This window comes from Quercus robur, chromosome 4, assembly GCF_932294415.1.
Source record: "Quercus robur chromosome 4, dhQueRobu3.1, whole genome shotgun sequence".
Taxonomy (NCBI): Eukaryota; Viridiplantae; Streptophyta; class Magnoliopsida; order Fagales; family Fagaceae; genus Quercus; species Quercus robur.
This window is the reverse complement of record NC_065537.1, coordinates 8,631,481-8,645,246: the sequence shown is the minus strand read 5'-3', so window position 1 is coordinate 8,645,246 and position 13,766 is coordinate 8,631,481. Positions and strand designations below refer to the sequence as shown.

Sequence of the window (13,766 nt, the reverse complement as noted above, 5' to 3'; positions counted from 1 at the left end):
TTCTTTTCAAGTTCATATAGGAAAATATCCTAACTTAGCTCATAGAGTTGCTGAGCAAATGTGTAAGGATTTGATGAACCAATCGCAGCATTTGCAAAGGGTAGTTGATCATTTCACTACTGAACAAATTGTAAATAATCGGTTGCAACTAAAGGCCACAATTTTTATTGTGCGATATCTTGCCTTTCAAGCTATAGCTTTTAGAGGTTGAGATGAAAGTTTTAGTTCATTAAATCGTGGGAACTTTCATGAATCATTGGGTATTGTGACTTTTTGGAATGAGAAGATTGCTGAAATAATAGCAAAAGCTCCAAAAAATGCATCCTACACATCACCTAGGATTCAAAAGGAAATTCTACATGTTTTCTTAGCCAAAGCGAAAAAGGCCATTCGGGAAGAAATTGGTGATATAAAGTTTTGCATAATGGTTGATGAAGCTCGTGATGAGTCCATGAAAGAGCAAATGGCTATGGTGTTTAGATATGTTGATGCAGAAGGCTTTATGAAAGAACACTTTTTTGGGCTTATTCATGTTGTTGACACTACAGCTTTGACTCTAAAGAAGGGGATATATTCTTTGTTATCTCAATATTACTTAGATATACAAAATATTCGAGGGCAAGGATATGATGGAGCAAGCAACATGCGAGGTATGTGGAATGGATTACAAGCTTTGATTTTGAATGATTGCCCATATGCTTACTATATCCATTGTTTTGCACATCGCTTACAATTGGCATTAGTAAAAGCATCAAAACAAGTTGTTCCCATTAGTCATTTTTTTTCTTACATTGCTTTTTCTGATCAAAATTGTTAATGCTTCATGTAAGCGCAATGAGCAATTGAAAGTTGCCAATGCTAATGAAATAGCACGTTTGATTGATCTTGAAGAGCTTGAGACTGGAAGTGGACTTAATCAAATTGGCACTTTACAACGACCTGGAGAAACACGTTGGAGTTCACATTTTAGATCAGTTTCTAGCTTATTAAGGATGTTTAGTTCAACTGTTGAAGTTTTACAAAATATAATTGATGGTGCAATTGATGGAGAAAATCGGGCAGAAGGAGAGTCAGCTTATGAAGGTTTAACTTCATTTGTATTTGTTTTCATCTTGCATCTTGAGAAGGAAACTATGGAGATCACTGATAAACTTTGTCAAGTTTTGCAAAGCCAATCTCAAGACATTTTAAATACCATGCATTTAGTTTCATCTACTAAAGCACTTATCCAAAAATTTAGAGATGATGGATAGGATGGCTTACTCACCACTGTGATATCATTTTATGAGAAGCATCGCATTGATGTCCTGGATATGAATGCTCGTTATGTTGCGAGGCGAGGTTGAGCTCGTAATCAACAAGATAATGTTACAAATGAGCATCATTATCAAGTAAATATTTTTTATGCTACAATAGATTCTCAACTACAAGAACTAAATTATCGGTTTAATGAAGATGCAATGGAGTTGCTTAGGCTTAGCTCAGCTTTAGAACCTGGAGAGGCATTAAAATCTTTCAGAATTAGTGATCTTTGTTTGTTGGTAAAGAATTTCTATCCACAAGATTTCACAAATTATGAAAAACAAGTGTTGGAGAAGGAGCTTTATCATTTTGAGCATAATGTAGTCCAAGATCCAGAGTTCAAAAAATTTAAAAGTTTATCTGAGTTGTCTCAATGGTTAGTGAGAATTGGAAATTCAGAACACTACAAACTTATTTATAGAATGGTGAGACTTGTGCTCACTCTTCTAGTTTCTACTGTTACTACAGAGCGAGCATTTTCAACTGTGAAACTTGTCAAAACTAACTTCGAAACAAAATGGAAGATGACTTTTTGAATGATTCTTTGATGTTATACATTGAAAAGGATATAGTTTCGACATTTAGTTTGGATTCAATAGTAGATGATTTTGAAGATTTGAAAGAGTGTCGAGTTCCCTTTTTATAGATGATTGTATAAAGAAACAATAGTGTTTCGTATCTTTTGTTTTTGTTAGTAGATTGTATCTTAATATATTAAGAAACAATAATTTTTGGGTATTTGTCTCAGTTGATAGTTTATTAATACTATATAGATGCATATTTGAAAAAAAAAAATTTTGCTTATCTCCGGCGCCCCCCCCCCCCCCCTCCCCGGGCTTAAAATCCTGCGTTCGTCCCTGATCCCACCCGATAATATGTGGCATCTGTGAATGGAAATGGGCTTGATTCCTACTCAAGAATTGACTCATAGATAGTAGTGAGTAATGTGTGACATTTAGCCAGCTGCCCGTATGCCCTCCTGCTTTTATAAACCGGAAGTACAAGCTCAAGAATGCAGGCACAGAAGTGATAGAGCTCAGCTTGAGAGAAAAGCTTATTAGCAAGCTGAAGGTACTTCACTGCAGAATCAACTGTGAGCTTTGAAGCACCATATCCCTCTACCTCAGCAGCAGAAGCCTCTGATGTGAATTGCTCACCATTGGGCAAATTTTACGAAGAGCAGTTACATGATCCTTGCTCCAAACACCATCATTTCTAGCCACAAGGGCCTGCAGTAAATTTAATTAGACATATGAGCAAAAGGCAGTTAATATTTAAGCAACAGTAAACAAATCACGAAGTCAATTTTACAGCTCTGCACTGTACAAGGTGAGAAAATGGGGAAATAGTTAGGCAGATTTTCTAAGGTCAACTTTCCATATAAGGACTGAGGGTGGTTGAACCACAAGCCCCAATAACAGTTTACTACCTGCATCACAACACCAGCAACAGCCACAGCACACTGGGCAGCTTCAGCCCAAGACTGCATTTCCTGATGTGCATCACATAAATGTAGCAACCACATTATGTGAAGATCTGGGACGGGCGCAAATGCCATTGCAAGTTTGTAGAAACTTTCAGCAGCTGCATATCTATCCATAGTCATCACAGATCCCTGTGAGAGAAGGGGGAAAATGATAGTATTATTTTTGCTAGTTCAATAACATTTACTCATCAGGACAAGAAAGTAGGAAAGTAGTGACCACATTCAAAATCGGAAAAATTCCTTCAATCCCATTTGCGCAAATATGCGCAAACTTCCTTAAGAGTAATGGTAACAAAGATATGTCTGTGTGTATGAAGCTCCTCTCTTTCTTATCAACCCAATATCCCACAGCATCCACTCCATGGCAGTTGTCAATTATAATTGAATTTGTAATAATAACTTACCTCGTGTTTCAAAAGCACTCTAAACATCCACATAAATTTGACTAAACGCTATTGGGTTGGCACTGCAAAGACCCTATCTTGACCTTAACCCTAACCCTGAAATCTATATCTTCCACTTGCCCAAATAAAATCCCATCCCTGTGCCAATAGGGAGTCGAGAATCCGGTCACCTCTTTAAATTGATCCCTCGCCATTCCAGCATACCTGGCACAGGCCTACTTTAAGGTGGGAAGTGCGGGGTAAGGAGTGGCGAGGGAAGGGGCTCCCTATCAATTTAAAGAAAGGATTTTTAAGAATATTTAAGTTTGTTTCAAGTACATTTAAATTGTCAAAAGTTACTAGTACTTCTAGGAAATGTGTCCTTTTAAGTGTCCAACTTTACACGTGTCTGTAGGTTACTTTGACTTTGATAAAAGAAGACATAACTCTGCCAAAGCAAAAATACTTATACTATAACCTACTGATAAAATTACAAACCCAGATAAAGTAATATAGGGAATTAAGCAGCTCTATGAGACTTATCTCCTGTTGGACTTTTTGGAGTCTAGCTTTGTTTGATTCGGTTCTACGATCCGACTCGACCCGAATAATATTGCGTGGTTTTTAATAGGAGATTTAATGGGTGTTGTTGCCATGTTGTGGTAGAGAGAAAAATTGTAACTGCACTTTGTACTTTTCTCTGATAATAATGAAATCCTTACAACTCCGTGGACATAGGCAAATTGCCAAACTACATAAATATTGTCTTGTGCGTGTGATTGTTTTTAATAGGAGATTTAATGGGTGTTGTTGCCATGTTGTGGTAGAGAGAAAAATTGTAACTGCACTTTGTACTTTTCTCTGATAATAATGAAATCCCTACAACTCCGTGGACATAGGCAAATTGCCAAACTACATAAATACTGTCTTGTGCGTGTGATTGTTTTTCTTTGGCGTTTGTTTTCTCTATTTTTTTGTTTCTCACAAGTTGGGAAGTCGGGTTAATTCCCTTCAACAATCTCCCACCATGAATTAGAAGCAATGTTAAATGTCCACACAAGATGTGCCAGTTACAATGAAAGCAAGAATGTAAAACAGAAGTTTAAGAAAGATGTCAGTCTTGTCTTGGGATGTGAGGTATCAACCCTTAACCCTGATTAGTGCAACATTCCCATCCTAATAGGGTCGGGTGTAGTGTTTATTAATTGAGTAATTATTCTGATTGTTTCTCAAACTCAAAGCTGATGCAAATATTGCTAAAAACTTACCAATAGTGCATGCTCCAAGCTTCCATCAAGGGCAAGAAGAAGACTATCAGAGAGATATTTCACCTCTGACCAGGACCACCTGTTCTCTTCCGATCTTTTTGGAATAGTTACCAGAGCACTATCAGAAAGTCCACACTCCCTCAATAGGTTGGGGCTTTTAGCTTCATCTGACATTTCCTCCAAAGACTTTCTAAGCCGTCGTGCTTCACCACTTTCCTCTAGCGTTCCATCAGGCTTCATTTGAGTCACTTGCACATCAGACATCAGCCCCGATAATGTGATAATCAGCATGACCCTTAACCTTGCTGTCTGCATGAAGCAATAGAAGGAACTCTGCAAAACATATAAATAAAATAATGTAAGTTAAGAACAAAAGCAGCAATCTCTGAACTTCAAATGTCATACCTTCACAAGTATCTGGAGCCTAATAACAGCCCTTTTCCTGACGCTTTCATTTCAGAAAACTGCAACTCGAAGTAGATGGAAAGTCACTTGCTTTAAGAAACGATCATTCTCCCTTGCCATTAGGGTTCCTCCATGAAGATCAAAGACATTGTTGAAGACAGAAAACAAAGCTTTCTAGAAAGACATAGGTTGATTTCGGGAAAAGAAACTCATTAATATGACTATGATACAATCAAGTTTTCCATAGTCAGTAGAGATGCTATGGGAGGCAGCCATCATGGAAAATTTCTCTGTTATTTCCAAAACCTGGAGATTGACAGAAGCACTCAAGTTTTCTTCCCAAAGCTCCTGAAGTGAATGTGAAATTATCAGTGGCCTAAGAGCATCTCCAACAGTTTAGCAAATTTTTGTACTGTTTGGAGAATGAACAGTGACATTTAGCTCTTACCTACCCACTTTTTCAAATACACTTCCAACAAATTTTCTATCTCATTCTCTATCTCATATAAATATTATTTCTTCATTCATTGTTTATTCCTTTTTTAATCATCATTTATTCTTTTTTTAACAACTATATTTTTCAATGAGAAGTGTTATGTTCACAACATTTTACGTAATACTTTCACAACAAAATTTATGTGGAAAGTTGTTACTAGTTCTAATTTGAACCCACTACTGAAATTATTTTTTTACTCGCCAATATTAATTAATAACAATCTATTACTTAAAATTTATTGTAAAAATATTGTGGTAATATTTTTCAATTAGGATTTTTTTTTTATATTATTTTTCTTCCAACCATTTCATTTTCATCCACGTTTCCTTTCATTTTTTCTCCTCCACACAAGTGTCCAGCCCCCTTCTTTTTATTTTCTTTTTCACCTTATCAAGAACATTCCAGCATCTCTTTGCTTCACATAAGAGAGAGAGAGAGAGAGAGAGAGAGAGAGAGAGAGAGAGAGAGAGAGAGAGAGAGAGAGAGAGAGAGAGAGAGAGAGAGAGAGAGAGAGAGAGAGATTGTCGTCCTCCAACCGCCACTCCAATTGCCGCTCCAGCATCTCCACCGCCGCTGGGTCAGATCAGCTTGTTATTTCTTTTTTCTTTTTTTTTCTTTTTTTTTTTTCATATTTGCTTGTTCTGATTCAACTTTATTTTAAGAATTGGATTTTGTTTTGTGTTTGGATTAATTCTTTTACTCATAAACAGGTCTCTCTTTTCCTTTTTTATTTTTTTTTATTTTTCTGATTTCATTTGGTTTATGAGAAAAAAAGAAGCAATGGCAACAGAGTGAATGAGAGAATGAGAGAAAAAAAAAAGTAGCAACGGAGAGAATGAGAGAGAAAGAAATCTAGAGGAGAGAGAAAGAATTAATATAAAAAAGAGTTGGTATAATATTTTAATGCAAGAAATTCAATTGCTAATGTATAGTAGCTCATCAGACTTGATGAGCTACTGTTCATCTGTTGGAGCATGAACAGGAGCATATAGAGCATGAACAGTGTAAAATATTCTCTATATTTTGGCTATGCATTGACTGTTGGAGATGCTCTAAAATAGATACAATAAATGTAAAACAAAAATAATAGTCATTTCTTGGAGTAAATGGTGCTGTTGCAGCAATCAAACAAGCAATCGATTTTTCTATCCAAAATTGTACCAATTTTTGTCTTAATATCGGGGGCAAAGATTCTCGAAGTACTTGTACTTGTGCAGAAGCTCCAATCCTAGAAGACTGTGCCTGAGCCAGAGCTTCTCTCATGGAATATGGCTAGCTAGGGGAGCTTAATTGGGAATTCACTCTCTACCATAAATATCCATTTTCAGGTGTTCCCTGAGGCTGCATTAGAGTTTCAAGGCATATTGAGGATGCAATGAATCTGTTCTATATCATAAATATAAATAAATTGCACAAAGAATAACAAGAAACTACTGACCGATGAAGGTAAATATTCAATGGATGTAAAGTCAACATTACAATCAATGAATGAATAACAAAAGGAAAATAATAGACAAAACACCGAAACATTGATTTTCAGAACTTTAACAGTAAAATGAACTTACTCTGACTTCTTGTCTTGATGCCTCAGATAGATAATTGTTAAGTGCAAGAGAAAGTCTATCAGAGTACTCGGGGGAAGCAGGCCCATCCCCAACTGGGCTATGAGAACTACAGCCCATGAGCATGCCATCAGCAGGTTTTCTATGCTGTAAAAGTACATAATCAACAATTAGTTTTAAGGGTAATGTAATTAGAGCAGGAGCCAGTACAAAAAAAGGTGATACAAAATGCAACTTCAATAAGGACTCATACAAAAACATATATCAACTGTGAAGGGCCCAAAAAGAAAAAGAGCTTCAAAAATAATTTGTTCATGAAAGAGACAATAAAGAACATAATTTCTGTAAGGTTGAATTTTATCAACCATTTTGTTGGCTTTATTCAGTGTTAAATTTGCTTGTATTTCAGTAATTAGTAACCCTATATTTAGGTAGGATTTTTATAAGGGTAATGAGTGAGATAGTGTGAAGAAATGATCAAGAGTGTGCAAGAAAAATAGAGACTCGCAACTGGATCTCACTGATGACTCGCGGTTGCAAGCTGCCAGAAGCTGCACACGTGCCAGGCATGCCAGAAGTTGAAGTGTCATGCTAGCTAGATCACTACAAGACAAAATAGTATAACTGACCGTTCAGTTATCTCGCGGCTGGAACTCGTGACTCAGTTAAACCGCGAGGCCAAGCCGCGAGCTAGCCCTGTTTTGAAAAACCTGACTCTTCACATTCCATTCTCACCCAAGTATAAATACCCATTATACCTAAAAAAAAAAAAAAAAAAAAAGCTTCCAGAGATAATTTTGAGAGAGAAACCCTAGAGTAAAACAAGATTGATTCATCCACAATCTTCACATAAGAGACTCTTCAAATTCCTCTACTCTCTTCCTCTCCATTGTTAAATCCTTGAGAGGCCTTTTACTAAAACTTTTTCTCACCATATCCATTACTGTAAGAGGACTGTTTGGTGTTCTGGGAAGCAATTAGGAAGGAACCAATTTTACATTGGTTGATGCTACGGTCAAGTAGCGGAATCCGGGAAGTTAGAAAAGAAATAGGTTTGGCCCAACCTCGTTGGAGCAAGAAGCTTGTAGGGCTTAGGTACACTGGGTAGATTAGGCTTGGATGGTCTATTACTGTTCATGTATCCCAACTACATTTTCTAGTGGATTATTTACCGCTTGGAGGGTGGCGGAGAGGTTTTATGTCGAGGGCTTCGGTTTCCTCTTCGATAACACATCGTTGTGTTGTCCTTATGTTTGCATCTCTCTTCCCTTAATATTTGCCTTTTATTTTCTGCTGTGGATGTGATTTTAATTGGCTTAGATTATTTACCAATTCTGTTTATAGCTTATGTTCATTTTCCGCACACTTATTGGTTGTCATAAAGCTTGAATTGGTATTCTTGTTGTTGGGGGTCTAAACGTTCAAGGTTGTTTTATATACTATTTGAACTTTCAATTTCCAAAAGCATTAACCACTGGGTGGAAAGAGACAGTTACGGTTTTACCAAAAAGGGATTCAAAATGGGGATGACAATTTTGCCCCGCCCCTTCTTGCTTCATCCCGCACAGGTTTTTCTTGCCCCGCAAAGGTGGTGAGGCGGGAATGGGGCAAAATTTTAGCCCTGCACCATGGGATAGGGCCCATCCCGCTCCTCCCCATCCCCACCCTGTCCCATGTTGCTAAGGGGTTATAATTGTAAATTTTTTATACCCTAAAACCCTACTATATAAAAAAAAATATCAATATTAGCCTATTTTATTCTACCCAATGTGGTTCTCTACCTTTATTTTGTTACTAGCTTGTAACCCCATGCATATGCATGGATACACCTATAGATATATAATAAGGTGCATAATATAATTCATATATATAATTTAAATACTATTGATAATCATTTTTATATTTCGTTAACTTTTTTTAAAAAAAAATTGTAAGGATATTATTAGGTATAAAATGTAAATTGTCCACATTTTTTAAAAAAATTATTGGGAAGCTTTTTTTTTTTTTTTTACGATTCATTTATTCTAGACTTTTTGGTTTTTGTACTTAATAACTCATTTGGATGAATATTTATGATGTGGTCCCACATTTTATTCTAAAATTAAGAAATAAAACTCTTTAAGAATAAATAATTTAGGACACATGGCGCAAAATTAGAACTCTAATTTAGAATTCTAATTTGAATTTCTCTCAGCTTCACCTATTATTTTCACATAAATTTAGACATATGGTGCAAAATTGGATTGTAATTTCAAATTGTAATTCATTTTTCCCTAAACTTTACCTATTAATATATAGGGTAAACTATGTATTTGGTCTCTATCCTATACACTATATTTCAATTAAATCTCTATCCTTTTAATTTTGTCAATTTGTTCTCTAACCTTTCAGTACCGTGTCAATTTAGTCCCAACTGTTATCTTTTGGATGAAAATTGATGATATGTCTAATGGCCAAAATAAAAAATTAGCTTATGTTGATATGGCAATAAACTTAAATTTTATTTTGGCCATTTACCATGTTAGCAGTTTTCATACAACATATAACGGAATGGACTAAATTGACACGACATTGAAAGGTTAGGGACCAAATTGACACAATTAAATGGTTATGGACAAAATTAAAATATGGTATAAAGGTTAGGGACCAAATATGTAGTTTATCCTAATATATATATATATATATATAGGTGACTTATAAATTTGAATTTCTTTGAGTTAGATGATTATGTTTTTTTATGGTTTATTATATTGGACTTCTCTTTTTTTATACTAAATTAACTAATTTGGCACAAAAATTTAAAAATTTAGATTAGATGGGACACGTGGTGTAAAATTAAACTTTAATTAAGATTCAATTTTTACAATAAATTAACTCACTTAGCACAAAATCCTAAAATTTAGATTAGATGAGATACATGGTGCAAAATTAGACTCTAATTGAATTCCAATTTGAAATTTAATTGGATTTTCTCTCTGCTTTACCTGTTATTATATTTACCTGTTATTATATATATAGATGTGTTATACTATGAGGGTTTTTTTTTTTAATGTGATTGTCTTGTTAAACACTTGGATATATTATTTAATTTTATCTAAAAATTGATTTGATTTAATGGGATAAATTTAATTGTAATTTCAAGTATATTTTTATTAATGAAATAGGTTTCATTAAAAAAAATTGTACTAGTTGTAGGAAAAATTAACAAAAAGTAGAGTTTTTCGGGATGGGGTGGGGCTTCGTAGGGCCCTAAGGTGCGGGGATGGAGTGAGAAAATTTTCCCCATCATGCAGGACGGGGTGGGGAAGGGGCAAGACAAAACCAAGTAGGGCGGGGACGAAGAACCCATCCTTTGGCCCCGCCCCGCCCCATTGTCATCCCTATTCAAAATACCTGTACTATGTGGACTTCTTTGAGACCCAAAATTTAAGCTTAATGAAAAATATCTACCCTCTAACTTCTTCAAGATAAGTTTTTAAAATTGGAAAAAGTAGCAACACACAAGCCAGGAGGAATATATATATATATATATATATATTTATATAAATTATGTCCACATAGTCAATTGTTGTTAGTAGTCAACCACTACAATTTGTTGGAAGTAACTTTATTATCTTCAATATTTTGCCTTAATGAAATCAAAAAATATTCATACTTTTAATTTAACTTTAAAGTCTTAAAACAAATAAAATATAGACTTAAATATAAAATTAAAAATCAATGATGATGAAAATGATAAGAGTATAAATGTTGCTATGCGATCACCAAAACAAGAAGTAAAATTAACTAACAGACAAACTCTGAATGTTCAATTAGTGTATAAAACACCTTGAACATTTAGAACCCTAATTCATAAATTACCAACTCAAGCTTATTTTCAAACAATATATGTGCAGAACATGAACATAAGCTAAAACAGAATTGATAAAACAATCTAAACCAAATAAAATTATAACCACAACAGAAATTAAATGGCAAAGATTAAGGGAAGAGAGATGCAAACATAAAGACAACACGATGATGTGTTATCGAAGAGGAAACCGAAATCCTCGACGTAAAACCTCTCTGCCGCCCTCTAAGCGGTCAATAATCCACTAAAGAATGAAGTTAAGATACATGAACAGCAGAAGACCCTCCAAGTCTAATCTACCTAGTGTACCTAAGCTCTCCAAGCTCTTACTCCAACGAGGTTACGCCAAACATTTGTCTTCTTTAGCTTACCAGATTCCGCTATAGCTTATAACATCAACCAATATCAATTGGTCCCTTCCTAACTACTTTCCAAGCACCAAACAACTTCCTTATAGTTATGGGTATGGTGAGAAAAGGTTTTGGCTAATATACCTCTCAAGGATTTAACAATGGAAAGGGTGAGAGTTGAGGAATTTGAAGAGTCACTATGTAAAGATTATGGATGAGTCAATCTTGTTTGTAAGGTTGAATTTAATTAACCATGTGTTAGCTTTATTTCATGACAAATTTGCTTGTAATACAGCACTTAAAAACCTTGTATTTAGGTGGGAATCATGTAAGAGTAGTGTGTGAGAGAGTGTGAAGAAATACTCAAGACTGTGCAGTGAAGCAAGGACTCATGGCTGGATCTCGCGGGAGGCTCGCGGCTTGCAAGCTACTAAAAGTTGTACATGCATAGAGCATGCAGGGGAGCTGAACAGTCATGCCAGCTAGAGCACTACAGGACAAAAATCCAAACTAGCCATTCAGTTAGCTCGCGGCTTGAACTCATGACTCAGTCAAGTCGCGAGGTCAAGTCGCCAGCCAACTCTGTTTTGATAAAACTGACTCTTTGTATTCCATTCTCACACCAGTATAAATACCCCTCATTCTCACAAAATATGTGTGGCTATTCAAAAAGAAAAACCCTAAGAGAGGTTTCTTCAAAACACCCACCCAATTAGAGAGAGCTACTCATTCTTAGAGAGAAATCTTTGTAGTCTCTTCTCATTCCCTCCCTCATTGTCATACCTTTTGAGATGAGATTTCTATCCAAACACTATCCACACCCATTTAGAGTGATGAGTGTTTTTGGAGTTTTGGAAAGTATTGGAAGATGCCAAGGATGGCAGATGCTATGGATTGTAGCGGAATCCGGTAAAAGAAAAAGGTTCGACGCAACCTTGTTGGAGCAAGAATTTTGGAGGGCTTAGGTACATCGGGTAGATTAGGCTTGGAGGGTTTATTACTGTTCATATATCCCAACTACATTTTCTAGTGGATTATTGATTGCTTGGAGGGCAGTAGAGAGGTTTTACGCCGAGGGCTTTGGTTTCCTCTTCAATAACACATCGTGTGTTGTCCTTGTGTTTGCATCTCTCTTCTCTTTATCTTTGCCTTTTATTTTCTACTGTGAATGTGATTTTAATTGGTTTAGATTGTTTACCAATTCTGTATTAAGCTTTTGTTCATGTTCTGCACATTAAATGTTTGATATAAAACTTGAATTGGTAATTTGTAAATTGGGGGTCTAAACGTTCAAATGTGTTTTTACACTATTTGAACTTTCATTGTTTTTCTCTAGGGTTTCTCTCTCAAAATTCTCTTTAGAAGCTCTCAATATTTCATGGGTATAAGGGGTATTTATACTGGAGTGAGAAATGAATGCGAAAAGTCAATTTTTCCATAATAGAATGGACTGGAGACTTGGCCTCGCAACTTGACTGAGTCATGAGTCCAAGCCGCGAGCTAACTGAATGACCAATCTAAACTTTTCGTCCGTAATGCTATAGTTGGCATGACGGTTTAGTTTCTTTACATGCTTCACTCGTGTGCATCTTCTGGCGGCTTGCCAGCCGCGAGATCCAACCGCGAGTCCTTGCTTCACTACACAGTCTTCAGCATTTCTTCACACTCTCTCACATACTACCCGTACATGATTCCCACCTAAATACAAGGTTTCTAAGTGCTGTATTACAAGCAAATTGGCACAAAATAAAGCCAACAAGATGATTGATTAAATTCAACCTTACAAACCCAAATCACATCATCAAAGAGGGAAGTAAAGTTTTGAACAAAGTAGCAACCTCAAAAAGAACTAAGCATTCCTCCAAGAGTTTGAAAAATAATCTAGTCCGAGTGATGCTTTGTTGCCACGCTTTTACAAGTGATGCATCATCAAGATTGCGCACAATTTTCAAAATAACAATTAAAACTTCACACTTTTTAATGGCATTTAGGTTGTAAAAGACAGGCATTTCATCTAGGATCTACATAGACCACGGGATCATTAATTAACAAAATTTAATAGGAAGAATCAAAATCCGAAGTTGATAACATGAATAATATAATGTAATGGAACCACCTTAATCAACCCATGACATTAAAAAATATAACCAAATCTTAGTCCAAAATTTTGGAGTCGGCCATGGATCCTCAACAAATTAATTAGGGTCGGCCACATGTATTCTTTTCTATCATTTTATTTCATCCAAAATTATACTCTTTGGTACCTCCCTAATTGACGAGTAATTTTTTACTACTTGTACTGCTGTTTTTTTATTAGTACTTCTAATATTGTTATTTTAAGTCTTCCTCTTATCTTTTTTTCATTCCCTCAACTTAAATCAACTTAATCGCTCTCCCCTGCACAAGACTAAACAATCTCAAGCAACTCTCCCTCATCATCAATACAGCAACCCCTATCTTTAAACTCCTATTTTTAAATGAATTTTCTCATTTTGAATCTTATTTTTATTTGTATTTCCACTAATCAATCTTGACATTATTCTCATTGCAGCCACTCATTTTACAAACATGTTGTTTCTTAACAACCCAACCTTGGTACCAAAGAGTAGAGCTAGTCTTATAACAATCTTAAAAAGATTTTCTTTTAACTTAATAGGTTTTTAC

The 13,766-nt window shown here is 35.5% G+C and overlaps 3 protein-coding genes across 3 annotated transcripts; 1 reads left to right on the top strand and 2 right to left on the bottom strand.

The window, feature by feature from the left end:
- The first annotated feature begins 424 nt into the window (after positions 1 to 424).
- Positions 425 to 1,838, top strand: LOC126721308 (uncharacterized). Its single transcript, XM_050424361.1, has 3 exons — positions 425 to 650; positions 850 to 1,083; positions 1,417 to 1,838. The coding sequence occupies exons 1-3, from the start codon at positions 425 to 427 to the stop codon at positions 1,836 to 1,838; spliced, it is 882 nt and encodes a 293-aa protein (XP_050280318.1).
- A 475-nt stretch (positions 1,839 to 2,313) lies between these two features.
- On the bottom strand, positions 2,314 to 4,769 carry LOC126720512 (guanine nucleotide exchange factor SPIKE 1-like). Its single transcript, XM_050423021.1, has 3 exons — positions 4,440 to 4,769; positions 2,732 to 2,917; positions 2,314 to 2,531 (listed from the first exon to the last, which is right to left on the bottom strand). Exons 1-3 carry the CDS (start codon positions 4,752 to 4,754, stop codon positions 2,421 to 2,423), a joined length of 612 nt encoding a protein of 203 aa, XP_050278978.1. The 5' UTR covers positions 4,755 to 4,769; the 3' UTR covers positions 2,314 to 2,420.
- A 1,846-nt stretch (positions 4,770 to 6,615) lies between these two features.
- LOC126724358 (guanine nucleotide exchange factor SPIKE 1-like) lies at positions 6,616 to 13,111 on the bottom strand. Its single transcript, XM_050428929.1, has 3 exons — positions 12,941 to 13,111; positions 6,906 to 7,049; positions 6,616 to 6,681 (listed from the first exon to the last, which is right to left on the bottom strand). The coding sequence occupies exons 1-3, from the start codon at positions 13,109 to 13,111 to the stop codon at positions 6,646 to 6,648; spliced, it is 351 nt and encodes a 116-aa protein (XP_050284886.1). The 3' UTR covers positions 6,616 to 6,645.
- Positions 13,112 to 13,766: the final 655 nt, after the last annotated feature.